Source organism: Suncus etruscus, chromosome 6 (assembly GCF_024139225.1).
Source record: "Suncus etruscus isolate mSunEtr1 chromosome 6, mSunEtr1.pri.cur, whole genome shotgun sequence".
Classification (NCBI taxonomy): domain Eukaryota; kingdom Metazoa; phylum Chordata; class Mammalia; order Eulipotyphla; family Soricidae; genus Suncus; species Suncus etruscus.
In genome coordinates, this window is record NC_064853.1 from 129,681,541 (window position 1) to 129,705,651 (window position 24,111).

Here is a 24,111-nt window from a genome sequence, read left to right on the forward strand (position 1 = left end):
ACTGGGCTTACAGAGTCATCTTTGTCTAAACTCAGATTGTATTTATGTTCCCAAAGTTCATTAGATGAAGCAACAAAAATATATAGCAGACAATCTTAAGAGATTTTACTTATTAAATCACATAGTTATCAGAAAGGTTCTGTGTCTTTAATATTTCCTTTAAACTGTGTATTCTTATAGTTACATAATTTTTGTTTGTTTCTTCATGCAGAAAATGAGGATAAAAATCATTGGAATTTATAGGCATATTATAAGGATCCAAATATGTTATTATTTATGAAATATTTGCAGGGGATAGTGAGTTAAAGATCCTGGGACAGTGGTGGAGGGAAGAGGACAACTGGGTTGCATGTGGTTCTGAAACAGTTCATATATTAAATCTGACTAAATCGACCAGTAGTTTGTAAGCCTCAGTGTTCAAAATAAAAAATATTTGGAAAGGTATCTGACATATTATTAAGCTATTTTTAGTTTAGGCTATTATATGTAATGAAAATAATAGACATTTTCTTTTTGTATGTTATTTCTGGCTTTTTCCCTATTATTTAATGATCCCAGGCTATATTTTATAAAGATTTCTATATTATTTTTTAGGAACTCTAAAAGAATTTCAAACTATGCACTCCTGCTCTTCAACAGATGAAAAACTATGATAGAATAACCACATAGCCCATCTACCTTAGCTAAATTATGTGGTTTCTAGGAAAAGAATTGTGATGGCAGAAGATGGGCAGAATTACTTAGGTTTTAAGGTTTAGGGTTTTTTTAGGAGCATAGGCCATCTATCCAAAACATAAAAACTATTTTTAATATATAAATTATTTTATTTAAAGACCATGTAAACATAATGACATAGTTGATAACATATCATAATTCATCCCAAGTAAGCGGGAGCAAACTTATTTAAAAAAAAAAGAAGTGAAAAGAAAAGTAAAAAAGAAAAATGAATGAAAAAATGAGTACAGTAACAAGAAAACTTGTGAGTATCATTGTAACTTACAATGAGGTCATTAAATCATTGTCGGAAGATTTAGTAAGTTCTTGTTGCTAGTTGGATCATTCTGTTAACTTCTTTTGTTTCTAAACATTAGGTAGCTTCAGATACACATTGGCATCTATATTGGTGTGTTTCTATGGGAATGAGAGTATTTTAAAAACTGGAGTTGTCCACAGCCACACAGTCCAGGAATTCCAAACATTATTGCTGATACTGAAGCTTTTATGAGGTGTGTTTTGGGCCACCAGGCCTTCTGAAGTATAAGGGGGTGGCACTCAGTAAAAGTCCTGGTGATATCAACACAAATACCAATATATCTGGAGCTTTGGTCAAATCGGTGTCTCTGATGATGAGTGGGGAAGCTGAGCTATTGTTGAAGCAGCAATTAAGAGTGCAGCAGATATGACTTCTGCAGGATGGAGACTTGATTTACCTCTTAGGTATTTAATACATTTTAGTGATCATTTCTCTTTATAATATTTTTCTTTGGTTTTCACTACTGCAGAGTACCTTTCTTTGCACCCCATGAGCCAGTCTCTTTTTAATTTTTATTAATTATTTTTATTTAAACACCTTGATTACAAGGTGTCATGCTACAGTATATTTTTCACAGATAAAGATGGTCATGATTCAGTCCTAGATCTTTCTGAAAACTGGAATTGACCTTCACCAAGAATATTTTCTTCTAGATTCTCTAGTCTTCTCACTCTGTTGATCCTCTGTTAATTCAAATTATTAACAACCTCAGAGTTATCAAACATATTTACTCAAAAGCATAGGAATTAGGTATTGACTATTGGCCCTAAGTAATGACCAAAGAAGACAAAACTTTCATTCTTTTTGACATTTTTTTTCTGCAGGAAGATGGAAATGCCTGGGTTAAATATAATATTATCGATAATGATATATTTCAAAAATTAAAGAAGAAAGAATTAAGTGAAATTTAAGATAGAAACAGGTTTTAGAATGGAACATAGATTTGGGTGTTCACATTCCCAAAAGTGCCTGGAGGGATCACTAGGAAATTCATAAGATGTGTAATTCAAAACATTGGTACACCTTGGATGCTTACATATTCCTTAAACTTACCATGATCCATAAAGCTTATGGATCATAAAATCATAATAATTATGAAGCAGAAAATGGATCATTTTCCTTATTCCCAAATTTCAGAGGTCATGAAATTTTTAGCCAACTGTTACTATACTAAATCAGACTAGTGCCACCTTTCCCTGATGTCCTTCAGCCTTTATTGCTGCTTTTGTAAAAGTCAATGCCACCCCTATTCTTCCACTTATTAGTGGTCCCCAAGTACCTCTTTTCATTTTTCCAGCAACATCAGGATCCATCTTTATCTTTTCCTCTAGTTTCATTGTTCTTTTATTCTTCATTTATGCCATTCTCTACTGGCACAAGATATCCCCATATTATATGTTATCTTTCTGGGACTTTCTTCCCCTACCTCTTCATGAGAATAAGTAGTCTTTCAAATCTTAGTTGAAACTACTTCACAATAAAGTTTTGCTCACATCCTCAAGCTATGTTATTTTAGTCCACTATAGAGTGAAAATGTCCATTTTCTCCAATTTCCAGCATACGCTATGTGAGATTTTACTTCTAAAGAAAATTATTTCCTGACATTAAAATGTAAACTCTGAGGGGATAAGGACCATGACTGCTTTCTTTTCACATCATATGAATGCCTGTCAAATAATGTTTGACATAGAATAAGTGCTAATATAGATGCATTGAATTTAAATGTAGATGATACTGTAGCAAAGGCTAATAACAGCTGGTTAATGCAGGATTTCCCTTGGCATTTGTATGCTTTATATTCGGAAATAACTTTGAAGTTTGATCTTGTAGGAGTACTTGCTATTTGCATTCTCATTTTACTGCAAGCATTTTGGAGCATGCTTTCCAGCATGGCCTTCCCTTGTATGTTATTGTTCCAGTTTTCACATTCTGGACAGCACTATTAGCAGAGTCTTCCAGACAGATGACTACTGTTGATTCTGCTGTATAATAGAGATCTGATTGAGGCACAAGATGACCTCACATTTTGCAGTTAGTAGGAATATCTCTTTAATTATATTACTTACTGTAATTGATAGGGGTATATCTAATATGTGACTGCATAAAGCAAAGATATTCTTGCCTTATCTCAATTGCTATTTTGTTCTTAAGTGCATGGCTTTCTTAATCTTTTTTATATTTCTTAATATTTAATTCCCTTCATATGTGTACTTCTATATTCTAGAGTAATTTGTGATAATTACATCAAAATTATGCCAACTCAGTCCTTTAACACTAATGAATGCTCTTTCCTTTCTATCCATTCATTAGACCTTTGTCATTATTACGAATATTAATAATTATTAATTGCATCTCAAATGCTACACATATGTTTTCACAATTTAACAGTCATGTAGAGAAGGCATTATTACCATTTTCATTTTTATGAAAGAGTAGATGACCCCAAGGTTGGCCCCCCGTTCCTTTGAAATCCTGCTTGTAATGTGCTGTTGTTTTTGTTCTTGAATTCTAAATTATTTTTATTTGTTCTTCTGGTCTTTTTCTCTCTTATTTTTCTGTATACAATAGAGCTTCAATAAATACCTGTTTAACTCTTCATACTCAACATTACTAATATTGTTTTTCTTAGTAAGTGGATGATAGTATTTACACTTTTGTTCTGTTGGAAGCTAAGTGGGAAGGGGCAGGTAGTGTAGAAGATACTGCCTGGATATCTGCTAGTCATAACTGCTTTCAAGTATTTTCAAGAGGAAGGTGTTAGGAGATGGGAAGAGTTGGGGTGATAGAGGACTGGCCGCTTTACCCTGAGATCTGTGCTGAGGGGTCTCCCTCCTGTTCACAGGAGACCATGGCTTTCTAAAATCCCCATGAATGGCAAGGTTCTTAACCTCCACTTCCTCCTCTGTTTTTAACAAACCCCTTTTTACTATTTGGTTTCTTGGATATGAAGTATTTTAAGGAACCTCTGAGTAGAAAGCTACTAATATTCTAAACTTTGCTTTCCCTTCAATATAGAGCTTTTGTAAGAGCAGAGAGAGATCAGCTATTTTTCTCCATTATTCTGTACTTTGATTCTTGTAACTCTCAAGCCATGAAATCACAAATGCAAGCATTACTCCCTCTTCTGTTGGCAATGAAGTCCCCCCTCCCCCTTCTAGTCTTCTGGGTAAAACTCTGCCAGGAGCCGGCTCTGCCTTAGAAGCATGCTTTTGGTATCAGGGTGATGTTTGTCTCACTAAGAGACAGTATGGTAATAACACCTAGAGACAACAGAGATGGTGCTTGAAAGGAACAGCCCATGTAACACCAAGCGTGGTAAGTGCAGTTAGAGAAATAACTATACTAACAACTAGCATGACAAAGGTAGTGAGTGAGAGAAGTAGTATGCCTGTCTGGCAAGTGGAAGGGGAGGAGGGAGTTGGGGAACATTGGTGACAGGAAAGTTGCACATGGTACTTAAATAAAGATATCATTTAAAAAAAATAGGAAGCACTGCCTATACCTGTCTCTAACGGAGAAACTCCCTATGCTAGAGGTACCCAGCTCCCTCGATCCTGCTCTGGCTTCTATTCTGGGGATTATGCCTAAGAGTCTCTCTGGCACTCCCATTGTCTTTAGCCATTTTTTTTAATTTAAATTTTAATGTTATTGAAACCATTGTGATTTGCAAAGTCCTTCATAGTTGAGTTTCAGACATAGAGTAAATTAGGACCAATCGCACCACCAGTGTTCATCGCCCTCCACCATGTTCCCCAAGTGCATCCCACACCACTCCCTGCCACCCAAACCTGCCTCTATAATAGGCCCATTTTAAGTTTAGATTGTTGAAAATTTGGGTCTTTTGATTTCATTGTTGCTGCATTTGGCTTGGATATTTAGTTCCTTCTTTTTTTTTTTTAATTACATCTTTCAGTTTTTACTATTTTACTTTTAAAAACATTCAGTGTTGGGCCAGAAAGAAAGCACAGCAGTAGGGCATTTGCCTTTCACACAGTCAATCCAGGACAGACCTTGGTTCCATCCCCGGTGTCCCATAGTTGCCCTAGCCAGGAGTGATTTCTGAGCATATAGTCAGGAGTAACCCCTGAGCATCACAAATGTGGCCCAAAAAGCAAAAAGCAAACAAACAAAAAACATTCAGTGTTATTTTTTAAAATTATATGTTTATTTAAGCACCATGATTATAAACATGTTTGCAGTTGGGGTTCAGTCATAAAAAGAACACTCTCCTTCACTAGTGCAACCTTCCTGCCACCACTGCCACCCATTTCCCTCCTCCACAACTCCTGCCTGTATTAGAGGCATTCTATTTTTTTCACTCACTCCCATTGTCATGCTAGTTGTTAGTGTAGTTATTTCTCTAACTGTACTCACTACTCTTTGTGGTAAGCTTCCCACAGATGAGTGAGACTATTCTGTGTTTATCTCCTTCTGACTTGTGTCACTCAGCATAGCATAATAGTTTCCATGTCTATCCATGTATAGGAAAATTTCATGACTTCATTTTCTCTGATAGCTGCATAGTATTCCATTGTGTATATGTACTACAGTTTCTTTAGCTACTTATCTGTTGTCGGGCATCTGAGTTGTTTCCAGATTCTGGCTATTGTAAATAGCTCTGCAATGACTATAGGTGTGCAGACATTTTTGTACAGTCTTTTTGGATTCCTAGGGTATATCCCTAGGAGTGGTATAGCTGGATCACATGGGAGCTCAATTCCCAGTTTTTTGAGATAGTTCCATATTGTTTTCCTTGATCCACCTCAGACCACAACAGGATGACACTTTGACGTAGGTGGGGCAGGCAGTAAATGGCTAAGGACTACAGCTCAGGGAGGATCAGGAGGAGGCCCTACAATCCTGAGCCTGCCCAGTGCCTGGGCCCTCCTGCCACCTCTGTGCACAGAGCAAGGCGCTGAGGAATCGCTAAGGCCACCGGACCTAAGACAAGGTGTGGAGCTTGGGAATCGAAGTCACCCAGCTTAGTGGTTTTGGACACTGCTTTGGAAACCTGTCCAGGTTCCACCTCCAGGTGACCTTGGGCCATTTCTTTAGTTTCAGGGCGCTTGCTTCTGAATCTATCCTCTGGGGAATACTAAATTCAGATCTTAGAGGGTTGTGGACGTTGGTGTCCAATGCCTCCCAGTACGTAGTAGGCGTTCTATGAAAAATAAAGCAACCATGCTTCGAGAAGAAACAGGGTGAAGTAAGGTTTGTCGTGCAGAATGCAGATTTCAGCACTGGCTTTTCCCAGTACCTGCGCTTCTGTGCTCCCTCCTGGCTGCACCGACCATAGTCGGGAGCTGCAAGACCCTTTGCCGGGTTTCACGCGCTTTCTCGGCCCTCCAGCCCCATCGCCCCTCGCTGGCATGCCTTTGCATGGAGCAAGGGCAAAATCTTTCCCGTGAACCAAGACCCTTCTTATTGCTCTGTCCTCCGCCCTGCACCAGGGCGGCCTCCTCTGTCCCTAGGCGGCCGAGCAGAAGCAGTCTCCGAGAGCCGCTCCCTCCCAGCCCGGGCGCGTGGGGACGGCGGGAGAACCTCCTTTCTCCCTGGGCCGGTTCTCCTGGCTCTGTTCTGGATCTGGATCTGGTTGGCGCCTCCCGTGGCACAGCCCCTGCATGCCAGGTGGCCCTCGCCACCCGCCCTCCCCGTCCCTGCCAAGGTGCGTCCGGGGGCGCACCGAAGCCGGGCAAGGTGGGCAGCGAGCGAGTGGGAGGCGCTCGAGGCTAAGAGGGGTCCGGTGCTGGCCGGGTTTCGGGGTTCCAGCGGCCACCTGCCCTGCCCTGCCCTGCCCACGGGGCTGCAGCATCCTTGCACGGGCTCTCCCCACCCGCACCCCTCCAGATCCCGGCCTCCTCGCCCAGGCTCCAAAGCGCGCCATCCTTCCAGGCGGCATCCCGGTGCAGACACCCCAAACCTGGAGGGACGGCACAGCCTCTGCGCCCGACTCTGCTATAAATAAATAATCGGGACTCTCGGGTCAGGCACGTCACAGCGGCAAACCGGGACCCCGAGATTTGCTTCTCTGGGAATAAGGGGCCCCGAGGGAGGAGAAGGAGAGGATCCAGAAGTAGCGAGGAACAGAATGCCAAGCAAAAGCTTCGCCAGCCTAGAATTCTTTTGGACCAGGCATCTTGTTGAAGCTTTTCTCTTTCCCTGCCTTTCTCGTTCTCCAACACCCCCAGCCCAGTTTGCTCCGCCCTGCTCCCAGCGCTTTCTTCTCTCCCTCCCACCCCCTCTGGCTCCCCTCGCCCCTTCCCTTCACCCCCTCTTCCAGGCATGGGGGAATGAATGATGCTGGCCCAGGAAATAAAGTTCCAACTCTGCTGCTGCTGCTGCTGCTCCCGGCTCGACTCCCTGCCCGCCCCACCCCCGGACCGGAGTGGACTCCCAGGCGCCCACTGCAGCTCTCCCCGAAATTCTTAATCAGGCTTTTGCATCTCCAAGAGGCAGCACGCGCTCACTTGCGTGCGCGCGGACACACACACACACGCACGCACACACACACACACACACGCACACACACACACACACACACACACACACACACACACACACACACACGCACACACACGCACAGGCACACAAGGCACGCACACCCTCCAACCTGCGAGGTACCAAACTGCCTCCTTGCAACTACCCAAACTTACCAGCCGCTCTTGTTTTGTTTTTTGTCTTAAGGAAAAGACAACAAAGGTTTTACTCTCAGTGCTCCTGAGGGGTGATCTCTCCGCATTAGTGCAATATATAATATATATGCCTATATATTATATATATAGAGAGAGATGTTTTCCCCCTTTTCCCCTTTAATTTTTTTTCTTTCTTAAGCAAATCTGCTGGGTCCCTGGCAGCCACCGCTGCCCCTTTGATGTTTTGGTACGCCGTGCGCATGCGCCTCCCATTAGAATTACCGCACTGGGCAGACTAAGTTGGATCTCCCTCCTCTCTTCCGCGAAACCTCCATCCCGTCCAAACTAAAGGGATGTGGAGAGTCCGGGGAAGGGGCTACTTTGGGATCTGGTCATTCCCCTTGATAATCGCCGCTGTCTGTGCGCAGAGGTAAGTGTTCCCCGCGTCGGGCTTCTTCCTTTCTCACTTTGAGGGCTCTGCCTGCCTGCCTGCCTGCTGCCTGCCTACCTCGGAGCAGCAATCTTCCCATCTCGGGTACCATTCGAGAGAGAGAGAGAGAGAGAGAGAGAGAGATGCCTAAAATGCCGCGCCGGCGGCCCGAATGACGCCTCCTCTTGTCTTTTTTCTTTCTCCAGTGCCAATGACCCGAGTAATATGTCGCTGGTGAAAGAGACGGTGGACAGACTCCTGAAGGGCTATGATATTCGCCTGAGACCAGATTTTGGAGGTAATGGGGTTGCCTTGGAAATAAGCAGTACTCCAGCGATTGCCTAAGCTGCATGCCTGCCTCTTAAGCTTTCTGTGCGCCTTCTTTCTTCCCTCTCTCTCGTGTGGAGACATGTGGGGGAACGGACAGGGTCTCTTGTGTTACCCTCTTGATTAACTGACCCAAACTTGAGTCATTTTCCTACTAGTCAGGACTTGGGTGGTCGGTCAATCAGGGAAATCCTTGAGGTTGGGATCCGTGGCTAGCCTTTGACTTCACTCTTCAAAAATTATCTGCTTTCCATCTTTGCTCCCTTGAAATACAACCCTCCTAAGTATGGTATGTGGTAGGCGAGAGACACCATTCTAGACATTTTTGGAGCACAAAATGTGCTGACAATTGGTGGAGTAGTGGAGTTAACCCTCTGAACCTGCCTACTTTGAAAAGAGTTTTGTCATGGTTTAAAGTAGCCAGTATCTGGAAATGATCCAGTCCTGGAAGCTTTCAAGCATGGCATGGTGGAGACTTGTGTGTGCGTGTGGGGGTGGCTTGAGGGGCATCATAGGGGATAAGAGTAGAACAAGAAAGAATGGGGACGCCTATTTCTCACTATATCTTAGAGATGCTGACATGCTGTTTGATTTTGGTTCAGACACAGATGCTGACATGCTGTTTGATTTTGGTTCAGACACTTAGAACACTCTCGTAGATCCAGATCACTGAAGGAGAGTGAGAAAGAATGAGAGTGGTTTCACTACGATATACAAAATCTTCTTGAGTTCGAAGGATACTATGCTCTCCTGAGTTTTGTCTGCTCTCGTGTTGATAGACTTACTCATACAGACAGAACTGGAATCCCTCCCCTAACAGGACACGTGTGTGCATGTACAATAGAGCATTTCCTAGAGAAACACTTGCCACCCTTGAAGTAAAGGGCAAAGGAAGGAAGATTTTGAGGGTGAACAGGGGGAATGATTGGGGCAGTGTCCTAAGCATTGGGACTACTTGCTCAGAATGAAGTTCTGAGAAATCATGTGACTGTCCATCTTGGTTTTCAGGTCCTCCTGTGGCCGTGGGAATGAACATTGACATCGCCAGCATAGATATGGTTTCTGAAGTGAATATGGTGAGTATGGAGGTTCATGTCTCTGTCAACCTTCCTCTGGGGAGAAGAAGGGGAAAGAAGTTTACCTGAGGAGGAAGGGGAGTACGCATGTGTGTAAAGGCAGAGCAAAGACCGGGAATTTTGCTTTGGAGACCTATGATGTTTGAAGTTTCAGCACCGACTTTCTAGTTGGTAATGATTTTTCCAACCTTGTTCTGATACTTCAGACTTGGCATACAGTGATTAAAGTGCATCACAAGTCACATGCAAAATATAGCCATTGACTGGAAACTCCCACCTGCCAAAGTCCAAGGAGAAATTGAGAAACCAGTTCATCGAGTCATTTTCTGAATGTGAGGTGGATTCAGGGAAGGAGAGGAAAATTTTCATTCTTTACTTCCCAGAAATGATCCCACAAAGCTAAAAAGAGGCGTAATACATGACCTGATACTGAGTTCCACTTGTTGCTTTCAGAGCTGGCTCTTGACAGGTATGCTCTTATCGCCCCAATTGCTCAGTTGCTCCCAGCCTCCTTTAACCCCTTCTGCAGATCCAAATAAGTAAAATAAAAATTGCCGAGACTCCTTTCAAAAAGCAAGCTTATTGCCAAATCCAGTCACTTCTGCAGTTATTCACTGCGTGTCCAAAACGTGTGCAGTTTACAGACAGTAACACAACTCGTGCAGCCTCCTTCGTGGACTTAGGACAAATGTAAAGGGGGAAAGCAGGGTGTTCCTAACTAGAAATAACTTGTGGGGGGTTTGCGTCATGCAGGAGCTCCCCCTGCTGCCCAAGTTGGAGCACTGCAATCATGCAAGTCAAGAACTTGCATTTCTGTTACCCCCACTTTCTTGGACTATCTTCAGTGACTTTGTACTCTTTAATTTTGACGTTCCCCCATCTTGAAATTTAATATTGAAGTGTTAGCACCAATTTTTATAGCACAGAAATCATTCCATAAGATTGTGTTGTTTCATGGGTCTGTCTGAAAATGGGAAGCGTTATTAAGGAAGGGTATATGTGTCGAATAAGATTTTGTTCAAAAACATTTGTAGACTGGCCACCAGGACTTGAAAGCTAGTTCACTTGTTGATTAATTTAATAGAGCCAGTGTGTGTTAGTGAGCATTCTTTCAGTACTAGCCAGATTCTCATATTCTCAGAATTCAAATAGGAAGCTCAAATAATCAGCCTAAGTGTCTAACCAGTGCTCAGCAATGGGTGATAGTATCCCAAAAGTATAAGACATCTTGGGTTGTCATCAGGTAATAGTTAGCTCTTTAAGAGGCGGTTTGTGACATGTATCTTCTTACATTTTTATCAATCAAGAAATTTCTTAAGATATTATAATCACAGGCTGATATTCAGGATCACAAATAGTTCAATCATAAAAGTTCTCTTGTAAGTTAAAGAATTTTCTTTCTGGAGAAACTTTTTAGTTTCTCAGATACGTTAATATTCACTTTTGTGTGGTTGTCTTGACTTCTTGGTCTTTATGAGTTTATATTTTAAGTTTCACATGAGAAATATCTTGAATGCCAATTGTGAGAGTATCTCCTAAGTTCTAGGAGCATGAATCAAAATGATGTTATTAAAAGCAATATTGGACTCAGGTATTGTGTATCCTGCATGTGATTTCTGTGGATGCCTTATTCTGATTTTTGATTCACGTATGCTCTTTTGTAGTCCACATTAATTTATCATTTTTCTTTAGAGCATCATAAACATAGTATTTTATGGAGAAACTTAGAAATAATTAGATTTCAAGGAGACAGTGACAAAATGACTAGACGTTTCTACAGGTTGTTACCTAAGAATTCCTAATTTATTATAGCCTCAGATCGTTTTGAGTAGTAGAAACTTTTTTCCTTGAGTTTCTTTTCACCTCATACCTGCAACATTTTGGAGAGATATTCTGAGGTGGATGCAATGACAAGATCTGCTAGTCAAAATATAGACCCAGCTATCTCAAGGTGTTATTTAGTAAAGCTATTTACTGTTACTGAAAAGTCATGGGATGTTGAAGTGCAAAAACAAATGTCAGGTGGTAAATAGGACAGTGTTGAAGCATTAGTGATTAAAACTAAGTGTTAAGAAATCTATGCAAGATTCCTTTCTTGGTCTAATGTTAACATATGTGGACTTGTCCAGACATGTTTTTAATTTTTTGAAGAATTAACACTTATTTTGTCTTACTAACATTCAATTAGTCCCTCAAAGAAAAATTCTGTGATATGTGTTCATTTTTTAAAAGTATGATTATTGATTGAATCAAAAGTTGAATAATTCCATCACTGTGTCTAAATAAAATAAGAGATTTGGGATATATTGCCTCTGTGTTTGGGGTTAGGGTCATATGATTAGGCTTAGTTTTGAAAGAATGGTTGACTGATTATGAGAGAGACCTAAATATTGATTTTCACACAATTTCTACTTCATTATATTCTTGGTTTGTTTGTAGCCTCTAGGAATAGTAACTTCCTTTTATTGTAACAAACCACATTTTTGAAAGGTTTAAATTATGCTATTTAAGTTATCATTTAATCTTTTTTATTGAGAGGAAAGAAACTTGAGTCACTTGAGTTACTTCCAGTAAATAATAATGGTGGAAACAGCAGGTATTGAATCCAGTCTTAAATGCTATTTCTGCTTAGTCATCATGAGAGAAGTCAGTTGTGGTCACTAGGAGTTCAATTTGCTATCAAATATAGGGACATGAGTAGTAGTCAATTTTACCTATCTCAGGAATCTACCAAATTTAATACACTGGTACATGTGAAGGTGTTAGTATTCTGTGAACATAATCTAATGTTGAAAGTTTGGTGTTCAGTAGTTCCTCTCTACAACACTCTATTTAGAATGGTAATTTACAATCCTAAATCTTAAGTTTTTATATTTAAAATGAGAGAAAGAAGCTAAAAGAGATAATACAGTGAGTAAGACCTTTACCTTTCATGCAATTGATCTGGTCTCTGCCAGAAGTGATTCTCTGGAGGCATATTCAGTTATAAGTTTTAAGACTGTGGGCTAAAGCCTCAAAACAAACCCCAAAATTGCTTTAAATAAAAATTTTAAATTAAAAATGTGAGGTCTGTAGTAATAGTACAGTGGGTACTTGTCTTACATACAGCCAGTCTGGATTCAAATTCAAAAGCACCATCAGGAGTAATTCCTGAGCACAGAGCCAGGAGTAACCCCTGAGCATCACCTGGTGTGAGCTAAAAACTGCAAAAAAAAAAAAAAAAAAAAAAAAAAAAAGGAAGGAAGGAAGAAAGGAAGGAAGGAAGGAAGAAAGAAAGAAAGAAAGAAAGAAAGAAAGAAAGAAAGAAAGAAAGAAAGAAAGAAAGAAAGAAAGAAAGAAAGAAAGAAAGAAAGAAAGAAAGAAGGAAGGAAGGAAGGAGAGAGAGAAAAGAAAGAAAGAAAGAAAGAAAGAAAGAAAGAAAGAAAGAAAGAAAGAAAGAAAGAAAGAAAGAAAGAAAGAAAGAAAGAAAGAAAGAAAGAAAGAAAGAAAGAAAGAAAGAAAGAGAGAGAGAGAAAGAAAGAAGAAAGAGAAGAGAAAGAAAGAAAGAAAGAAAGAAAGAAAGAAAGAAAGAAAGAAAGAAAGAAAGAAAGAAAGAAAGAAAGAAAGAAAGAAAGAAAGAAAGAAAGAAAGAAAGAAAGAAAGAAAGAAAGAAAGAAAGAAAGAAAGAAAGAAAGAAAAAGAAAGAAAGAGAAAGAAAAAGAAAGATATGAAAAATATATGTCTAGGAAATTCCTGCTCTAGAGTTTGTTTTATTACAAAATTTCTTTGGCTACAGAGAAGTTTCATGTAAACTTGTAAATATAGCACAAATGTTAAGAAAGTGCCAATTTCAACATAGCATGCACCATAAGTTCTTACCTCAGGACAATCGATGATCATCTCTGAGCTACGTGGCTCAGTTGACTTTTGTCAGAGTGGAGCATCTTTAGAGGATGAGATCTCAGCTAGAATGCTCTTGAGCAGAAAGCTTGGCTCTGGGATGAAATATTTTTGGATGTCTTGGTTCCATTGGCAGGAATGTTTTTTGTTAAGATTCTTTGATGAACAGTACATTTTAAGATCCAAAATTGGCTCTAAAGATTATGAACTGAAATAGATTTTTCTTCATTTAAAGAAAATTATTCTCCATCTTGAAACAACACATTTGCCAACCAACGAGTGAAGCAATATTTCACTTTTGAGGAAAGAGTTCTAGTAAACACATGCACAAATTACCTATTTTATGGAATGGTGAATGGAGAAAAGTGCTACTTAAAATTTAGAGAAAAAAAAAGCAGATGTTTCTTGTTTCACCAGCTTCACATTTTAAAATTCAACTCAGCACACTTTTTTTTAGAAGCTACTATGATTTAACTAGATGTTGGACACCAAGGACATAGCAATGAACAAAACTGTCTTGCCCCCTTGCCTCATTAAATTTATAGTATCTTGATGTTCACTGTCTTAAATTATCTTGCAGTTGCTTCTGAACTTCAAGTGAGCATAATCTCATATTTCCCCAGAACTTTTTCAGAGCAGTCAGTTGAATAGTTAGCACCATAAACTCTCATAGGTTCATTTGTGACTTGACTTCACTATTTGCTATTTTATTTTTCAAATTGCTCTCTAAGTTACATATTAAAACAGTATTCCTGCTTAATTACTGCCATGACATTTGTATAAACAAAATTAGAGTCTCTTGCCACACATGAGTGTGCTCTAGATACAGTGGTTAGTTAACAGTTGACTTCCAATGAATTCCCAAATAGTGGGTAAATTTTTTGTTGTCATAGCGATAATTTGTTTGTATTCATTAGGGAAACATCACAGAATTGGATACCTCAAATTCAAGGCATTCATTGTTCAATCAACTAGTGTAGGAAGAATCACTGGAGAACTGATATAGAATTGTATGTGCTTTGAAAGAGGAAATACAAGGGCATAATTGGGAATGTTGAATGCTGTGGTCATTTGTAAAATTTTGTAAGTGAAGATGAGGATAATTTAAGGTCACCAAGCAGAAAAATATAGACTAGAATGATTCAAGGATGTGTTAGTGAAGTGAGTAGAGCAGGGTGCTTCCCCTGCATGGGTGGGGAGTGAGACAGCCAGAGTGGGGAGGAACTCCCCCTCATTCCCTCTGGTTCCCAGAATACCACCTGGAGTGATTCTTTTTTTTTTTTTTTTTTTTTGGTTTTTGGGCCACACCCTGTGACGCTCAGGGGTTACTCCTGGCTATGCGCTCAGAAGTTGCTCCTGGCTTCTTGGGGGACCATATGGGACACCGGGGGATCGAACCGCGGTCCGTCCTAGGCTAGTGCAGGCACCTTACCTCCAGCGCCACCGCCCGGCCCCGGAGTGATTCTTGAGTACAGAGCCAAGAGTCAGCCTTGAGCATTATTAGGTATGGACAAAAAAATGACTCAAGGAGAAATAAGGATGCCAGAAATTTTCTTTAGATGGCTGTACTCAAGTTTAGAGATGAGGAAGTGTTGAGATTTTATCAATGAGATCATATTTAGTGATCAAGTTATAAAGACCATTTTTGTAGCTTGTTAATAATTTAAATTGTTTTCCAGAGACTCTAGGGACTCATAAAGAGATATAAATAACAGGTCTTACTTAACATATTTTGCTTTCTGAATATAGTTCTAAGTATACAGGATGAAGTAAATACAGGACTTGAGACCAAGATATGAGATGAAAACTCACTACAAAAATCTGGGATTGGTGAACTAAGACAGGGCTAGGAAAGTGGAGATAAAAACAATTAGGATGGGGTTAGAGGCTTCAGGTAACTTGATGATCCCAAGCTTCTAATAGCATCATAATTTACTGATGATACAGAGAACATATGAAGGGCAGCTCTATGGGTGGAGTGGACCATAGAGTTGAGTCTTGTTAGGCACAAAGTGAGCTTAATTTGGAAAAGGTTTACTTTTCTGCATAGGTATAATCTGAAGTAAAATAACCAGTAAGTGTGTTTGCATATCTAGAGTTGAGTAAGTCTTGACTGTGGCTAGACGCATCACAAATTTGAACACAGCCAGTATATAAGTGGGGCCTATCAGTCTGAATGTACAAAATTTAAAGAGATTAACAAAATAACTAAAAATGGGAATTTGGTGAGCACTATAATTGAAATAGTAGAAACTTAAAAAGGAAGTCACAAGGGGCCAGAGAGATAGCATGGAGGTAAAGCGTTTGCCTTGCATACAGGTCAGTGGTTCAAATCTTGGCATCCTGTATGGTCCCCTGAACCTGCCAGGAGCAATTTCTGAGTGTAGAGACAAGATAAAAAGAAAAAAGATAAAAAAAAAGAAAGGGAAGTCACAAAAGAGAGTAATAAATAAAGGCACCTAAGCAGCCTTCACAGAGTTAGGGCAAAATCTACATATAAAAATGTCCAAGAAGCTAAGGCAAAGAGTTTAAAAAGAAATCCTCAGCTGTATCAGATATCAAAAAAAGACACCCGAAATCAGTTTGAAATTTCCTCAATGTAGTATCGGACCTCATTCGTGAGATGCAGCGATAAATTCCATGTTCTTCACCTGTAAGACAAGTGCATTATTGTTGCATTACAGTTCCGCTCTAGGACTCTTAGTAATTGAAAAGTATACCTCCAGTGTTTGGAATGCAAAGGAAGTGGAGAGGACAATCCCTAAAAGGAGCCATATCTTGAGAGAACTATTCTTTAGTGAAAGGGAGTATACTTCATTCAAAACAGAATGAAGGGGTGAGTTGTTCAGACAGAAAGTGGAAAGCCTGTCTCTGTGGCTAGTCTCCACATTTTGTGGAGATCAGAGGAGGCTAAAAATGGCCTTTTAGAGAATGTGCATGTGACAAGATTTGGGACACAGGAGGATATTCAGGAAGCATGAAGCATGGTGAGGTTTGTTGACCATAGGCAATCCTACTTCAAAATAAATGGTACAAACTATTCTACCCTATTTCAGCAAGATTTTTTATTATCCTCGCCCTCCTTCCTCTTCTCTTCACTTCTTTTTATTCCATTCACACTTCCCACCATTTTCATTGGATTCTTACTGGCTGCTGCTTATTGACACTTAGCTTGACAGATCCTGTGATGTGATTATCTCATTCAAAGACAGCCAACTGGTCACTGCCTGTCTTTTTATATAAAGGAACCTAAGACTCAGAGATATTAAGTCGCTTCTTCTTCAGTCACCCAACTAGCAAATGAATGCTTAAATTTATTGCAATCGTATTTAAACCACTCAGCATAATCTCCTTAAAAAAATAAACACCAACATTTCAGGGGCTGGGCAGGTAGTACAGCAAGAAAAGCTCTCTTCTTGCATGCTGCTGACCAAGGTTCAATCTCCTGTGCCCTTATGGTCCTTCCTTGAGTATTGCCAGGAGTAATTCATATGTGCAAAGCCAAGGGTAACTCCTGAGCATCACTGAATATAGCCCCAAAACAAAACAAAATTTTCATGTTTTGAATGATAGCTGAAGTGAGAATAACACACTTTCATTCTTTGAGTACTTGTTTGGTGTTAGTTGTAAGTTTTTATCCCTGTGATGAGGTTTTGGGAAGCAATAAGTAAATGTTTAAAAATTAGTTATTCATCACCCTTTTCATCTTGGAAAAATGTGATAATTTTATTAAAATAATATTTTATGTAGTTACTATATTTAGTGAGCATTAAATATCAGCCATGATTTTCATCCTTGAGAAGCTTATTCTTTCTATTACATCTATTAAGTACAGTTTAAACCAAGAAATAAAAATAAAAATTATGTATGATTTTGAAGAGTCAGGGGTTACAACATAAAAGTGCCTTTCTCTTTGATGGGTGCTGTGTATTTACTTATAATAACATTTTGTTATCCAAAAACCTCTAAACTGTCTCAGTGGTGCTAGGCTATGATCAATATGTGAGTAGGCCACATCTTTTCCCTTCTCTGTTAGTGTCAAGACTGCTATTGCTATTGAACGTTTCCCATTAAAATAGTTTTTTGGTTTGGTTTTGGTTGGTGCTCGGTGATACTCCTGACTGTGTGCTTAAAAATGACCCCATCCAGTGCTCAGACAATGGCCATATGCAGATTGAAGAGTTGAATGTATTGATAGGCAAGTGCCTTAGCACCTTTTATTCTGTTACTTTCTCCATCCCACATCATTTTCATGAAACCATCCATTTTTAAACAACTGTGCCATATGATATGTATGGCCACTTTATAAATTATTTTTTCACTCTTCAGATAATCCTTTGTAGGTAGAATTCGCTGGAAAATGCTTTTGCTTGACTGTGACTTAAACGTAAGTTCTGACTGCAGGCTTACTATTAAAAAAGTCAGACCAGGAAATCTTATACTCTAAACGTACATTGTATGTGCTTCAGGGCACTCCCTAACCTACCCCAGTGACTCAATGGTCTAGGTCTATTCAATTGCCAATCAGAGAAAGTGCGTTTCTTTGGGACAAGTACTATTTTAGGCCAGAGTCAGACTTGTTTGGTGAACACTCTATAGCTAGGTACTTAACCTTGGCACTCTTATTATTCTGGAAGAAAATTAATGTCATGTGCAGGGTAGAATGTCTAACAAAACTCATGACCTTTACTTACCAGGTGCAAGATAGTTCCCACCAGTTGTTAAAACCAAAATTGTTTCCAGAAATGGGCAAATGAGCTCTGAAGTTGAAATTGTTTCCAGTGGAGAACCATAGCTATATAGAAGTGTGCTTTTGTCTGCAAGCAGTGAGAGGGAAATCATAGTCTTAAACATTGAGTACAAACTGTACACTTACTTTCCATTTTTATTTCTGTTCAGTCATGTTGCATTATGAAAAAAAGACCTATTTAAGGGGCAGACCAATAGCACAGTGATTTTATTCCTAGCATTCCATATGGTCCCCTGAATCTGACAGGAGTGATTTTTGAGTTCAGAGCCAGAAGTAACACCTGAGCACCACCAGGTATGGCCCCAAAACAAAACAAAACAAAATAAAACAATACAAAACAAAACAAATCAAAAACTTATTTTAAAATATCCAAAAGCATCAAAGACAAAATTTGTTCACATGCTTGTCTCTTTGTTATGTGCTATAATTGACTTCTATTGTCCAATTCTTGTTTTTTATTTTTGCTCATTCATATTTTATAACTTGCTGTTATTTATTTTATAGAAAAGTTTATAGTTCACATCAGATATTTGCTTAGCCTTCAATCCCCTTTCAGAAAAAAAATTGCTCATCACCTCTCAGAAAAAAAAATCGTTCACCACCTCCCTGGAATTTACCTTATTTAAGCAAATCAGTAAAAACCATGTCCTGATTTTACCCAAAAGCACAATCTTGTTCCTCAGAACATTTTTGTGCCTGCAAAGCAAAGGGATACTGTTGCATGCTATAGGAAGGATGTTCTAGGTTTTCATTTAATAGAGTATTTTTACAGTCTTAAGTTTTCTGAAATGGAATATATACTTTTACAGCCTCCAATAAAAACCGTATTATGTTACATACTAGTCCATAATCTTGTGAATATATATAGTAAACAGGAATATAAATATTTTGGTTTTTGTTAATTATATATTTGAAAATTATTTAATATATTTAATAAAATGCCGGTTATAATTTTAGCAGTGAATTTTTTTAAAATGAACAACTTCTATACCATTAATTATAATATAAAAGTTTATACAAGATGTGAAAATGTATTTAAATAGTATACATTTAGAAAAAAATTTAATATAAGTGTTTACTTTATACAAACTTACACAGATAACCTTTTACTCTTTGATATCCTTATATATTAAGATTTTTCCAGAATTAATGTGTTAAAATACTTTGAAGCAGATAGCTAAAGAAAAGTAAAAAAAAAAATAGATGAGGGGAAAGGGTGACAGAGAGATAGTACAATGGATAGGGCACTTGCCTAGCAAATAGCCAACAACTTCTTTTTTTTTTTTAATAATTTTTATTGTGACCAAAGTGAATTAAATGTTTCACAGAAGTATTTAAGGTAAATAGTGACAATGATCAGGGCCATTCCCACCACCAGGGTTGTCTTTCCTCCACCCCTGTTTCCAGCAGGCATTTCATTTCTTCCTCATTTGCCTCCAGACTGCTAGTGTAACTTCTCCCCTCTGTATATAGCTTGTTATAGAAGGGTATTGAATCTTTTGTGGTTGACTTTAGATTGGTATTTAAGCTTAATAGTTAAGTATTAATAATTTGCTATTTCCACTCAATTTTCATACGACTGTTTGGTTCTGGTACCATCCATTTTTTTTTCCCTCAATTTATGAGGCAGAACAAGATGATTCAAGGTGTGTGAATCTGTTGGAAAAAGAAAAACAAAACTAGGAAGAGTCTGTCTAGAGGTTATAAATATCAGTTTATAAGTAGAAAGGGAAAAAAGAAGAAAAACATAACAAAAACAACAAAGAAACCAACCAACAAACAAAAAAGCCAAAAAATTAAAATAAAACAGTAACTGCAAAAAAAGCACCCAGCAACAAAAAAAATCACCAAATAATAACCACAAGAATGAAAAAAGAAAAAAGAAGAAAGAAAAGAAAAGAAAAAAGAAAAAAACGAAGGAAAAAAGGCTGGTGTGGCAAGGTTTTGTTCTTATTATATTTATTTATTTATTTATTTATTTATTTATTTATTTATTTGCATGAACACAGTAAGTATTGGGGAAAATGAGAAAGAGGATTCCTTTGACCTAAGAAATTCAGGGTTTCTCCACCCTTGAAGCATACTGCCATGGGAACAACCACAGAATTGGTACATGCTCATTTTCACACCCGAAGGTCTTTTTATGGTGTCACGAAACTTTCTGCTCAATAGTGGAAGATAAAATCAGGCCTCTGTAGCTAGAGATCATGGTATTTGCAAGTCCTAGGATGAAGTCTAGGAAAAAGTCTTCCTTTATGGTTCTAGAAGTTCTGTTTCATCATTGTTGTTCTAAAGAGTCTTTTTTAATGAGTGGTCTTGGTTTTAGCTCAGATACTAAGCCAAAGCCTAGGTAGAATAGAGTTTTTCATTATGCTTCCAGAAGTTCTACTCAGTCATAGTAGTCAAAGTCAGACCTCTGGAATTAGAGATCTTGATTTTTGTACAAATCTTATGCTGAAGCCTAGGCTAGGAACTTTCTTATTGATCCCTGGATAAGTTTTGCCCAGTTGTGGTTGTGAAAGTCAGTCTTACGTAGTTAGCGATCTTGGTTTTTGCACAGATCAAAGGTCGATGTGTCTTCTGATTTCATCTTACTGTTAGGTGATAAGATAGGGCAACCCTCTCTTCAGTCAAGTTGCCATTTCCTCAGGATGTCATATCAAACTGATGCAAGATGGTGCCAGAGCAGTATTAGGAATTTCCTAGGGGGGTGTTTGCTTCCTGGTGCTGTTGTAGGGAACTGTGTCAGTTCTACGTCTGTGATCTGGGGTTTGCAGTTTAACAATCACTGTCTAATCTCATGGAGTCTAAGTTTGGTCTACATGACATATGTTCAGGGTGAGAGGTGCCCCAGTATTGTAGAATATATGGGTTCTTATCCATAGTAGATAAGATTTTTATTTTTGTGCATAAGATTTCCCCTTTTTCAGGCACACAGCCCACAACTTCTATATTCATAGGATCCTCCAAGCACTGCCAGGAATGAACTTGTGAACAGAGCCAGGAGTAGGCCCTAAGCACTTCTGGCAATAGTCTCAAAACTAATATATATATATATATATATGAGTGTGTTTTCAAAATATATGGAAATTTTATAAACTGCTTGCAATCATGTTTGCACTGGATCTATTTTATTAAACAAGTAGAAAAAAGTAGTTTTTATTATCTGTCCCTGTTTAAATAGAAAAATGGGGAGTGACTTTAGACCATTGGCTCTTGCTGCTGCTCATTTTATTAACATTCTATCAGCATTTTTATTGCCAAGTCTTATTTTTTTTGCACTCTAATTTGGCACCAACTGCCCATTTACCTGCCAAAAGGTCCTAACTTAGAAATAATTGTTTGAGCAATTGAAGAGAAAATAATTTCTCTTCTAACACAACAGCAATAATTACTTTGCTGGAAATTTAAGGTAAATCTTTCTATATCTTATACAGAGTAAGACTTAGAAGAAAGACAGAGATGTGTTGAATTGTGCAAATACGTGCTAGTGTCTATCTATATCCCTAGTGGCCAACATGCTGTCTGGTAATTAGTGGGATTTTATCGAATGTGAATTGAAAGAATTTGTTCTAAGGGCAATTGAAGAACTATAGCATGTCAGTCTACCAGGAAGTTTTATCAAGTGTATGTGACTATCACTGCGCCCATTAGACTGTGTTATAGAATGATATAAAACCAACTTTATTTTTGTTTGTTTGTTTGTTTGTTTGTTTTGGTTTTGGTTTTTGGGCCATACCTGATGATGCTCAGGAGTTAATCCTGGCTCTGCACTCAGAAATCACTCCTGGCTTGAGGGACCATATGGGACATGAGGGGATAGAGCCATGTTCCCTTCTAGGTGAGCTGTGTGCAAGACAAACACCCTACCGCTGCACCACCACTCTGGCCCCAATATGAAACCATTTTTATACTTGGACTGACATTTTCTTTAGAATTATGAAGTATTAATTTAGTTTCCTCAAGAAGGAAGTGAAGATAATGGAGAGTGTGATGGAGAGTCCTTCAATTACCCTTATTCATAGTTGAATTTAGGTATACCATGTTTGGTTGAGCACCAGTTCCACCTCCAGTGACAATTTTTATAGTCTTAAAATACCCTTTGGGACTTTCACAGTCACCTTATTGGCACAAATAATAAAAATGAAAGTGTGTTTAGGAAGGATGAACATTGTGTGAAGTGGTGGGAGGGATGAATTACCTTGCACACTGATTGCTCAAAATAAATAAGCTCAAACTGCTTCCATTATTTACTTTAGAGATATTAGATAAAATTGGGAAATACTTCTATTTTAGCATTATTTTAGGAGAATATTTAAGTACTGTGTCCATGTTTCGAAGACAGATACTTGACTGATGAGTCGTTAACATTGTAGTATACATGGAGGAACAATGATGCCAAACAACTTCCTACAAGTTATTTATGGCTGCCTAATTATAATTCTTGAAGTAGATAATTAAACTTAAGGCCTTGGTGATTAGGCATCTTGAGATTTCTCCTCTAAAAATCACCAGTTTAGTGCCTGATTGGCACAAAACCATCAAATAAATTATTTTCATTCTCTACTGACTTTTTCACAAATCCTTTCATTAAACTGGTCATTTAAGTGCCAGTTTTTACTATGTTATATTTCAGTTTTTAATGTGAATAGAAATGATAGCAAAGAATTGAATCTCATTTTACCTAACTTGCTCAATAAACACACAGCATTTTATTTGTTTACTTTGGAAATATATAACAAGCATAAAAATTGAATTAAAAGAACAGTTGATAAAATCATATCTAAACAAGATATTTTCATCTCATACATACCTTGACACTGATTGTAGTATGCATTCACCATGAAAACAAAATATAGTGAACAATGATAGAAATTAAAAGCTGTTCTATTCTGATGGGAAATAGTGGATAATATGCCTAGGAATGCAGATAATTCAACAATTGCATTTTTGCTAGTCACAAGCCATTTATTCCCTTTCTGCAACCTCTGTAGAATCAGCAAAAAAAAAAAAAAGTAATCTCTTAAAGAAAGTATGCTTTTCCCTTTTTCCAGGAAGGAGTGCTTGTTTAAAATAATTATGGATATTCCTTCTTCTTAGAATTATAAGTTAAATGAATTGACAAAGGACTATATAATCAGACAGTTTTAAAATTGCCCATTTTTGTGAGGTGTTAACATTACACCGGTTATATTTTTTCAGTGAATATTTTCTAATATTTGTCCTAAATGAATGACTTAAAGTAATTTAAAGGAATATCATTAAACATAAAACAGATGCTAAATAATTTTAAATATAAATATAAAAAATAATACTGATTATTAGTTTGTGAAATCTATCACCACTTTATGTTTTTATCCATGTGGAAATCACCATACTCTAAAAACTGTGCTAAGTAATTTTTCTTTGTTGTCTTTAATGTGCAGTTGAAGATACTAAAAGTTACATTTTATAAATACTTTAGGTTTTGAGTTAATAGGTTAATAATCTCTCCGAGTGTTCTCTGATGTTTATGTTATGTAAAGCATTTCTTTTATTCACACACTGTTAAGTTCACTTTTTGATGCTGGTGGGACTGAGACTAAATTGTAAATTCATGTATGGCTTGCATACTAGGAAAATTCTCATAAATGTTTACTTGAAGTATATTGGTATGCCTGGTGTCAAACCATTTTTCTAGCAGATTCATTAGAGAATGACATCTTTGTCATTTTTAAAGTCATAATATTTTAAGTACTTGACTGATTTATAGTTGAGAGATCTGTAGATTATAGACCACACAGAAAAGCAGATTTTCCTTTATTTTCTACATATGTATTTGATGCTTAATTTTAAGACTATGCTTTGGAGAATAAGTCATGTCTTTAAGAAACTGAATAAAATAATTTATCAATCTGAAGTTATGTTTTTCTGGAAAATACAGTGATTTCTTACATTCAGAAAAATCTACTATTGAACACATACATTTTAAGTGAACCAAAAAT

At 38.0% G+C, this 24,111-nt stretch overlaps 2 protein-coding genes across 3 annotated transcripts in view; one reads left to right on the forward strand and one right to left on the reverse strand.

Moving 5' to 3' along the window:
- Positions 1 to 24,111, reverse strand: part of GABRA1 (gamma-aminobutyric acid type A receptor subunit alpha1) — a 1,147,113-nt gene that overhangs the window by 322,396 nt on the left and 800,606 nt on the right. The gene's annotated exons all lie outside the window — the stretch shown is intronic.
- GABRB2 (gamma-aminobutyric acid type A receptor subunit beta2) overlaps positions 7,961 to 24,111 on the forward strand; it is a 209,791-nt gene continuing 193,640 nt past the window's right edge. For both annotated transcript variants that reach the window (XM_049776062.1, XM_049776063.1), the window contains exons 1-3: positions 7,961 to 8,095; positions 8,302 to 8,393; positions 9,431 to 9,498. In XM_049776062.1, coding sequence (XP_049632019.1) covers positions 8,019 to 8,095; positions 8,302 to 8,393; positions 9,431 to 9,498 — 237 coding nt within the window. In that variant the 5' untranslated portion in view covers positions 7,961 to 8,018. The remainder of the gene's footprint in view (positions 8,096 to 8,301; positions 8,394 to 9,430; positions 9,499 to 24,111) is intronic.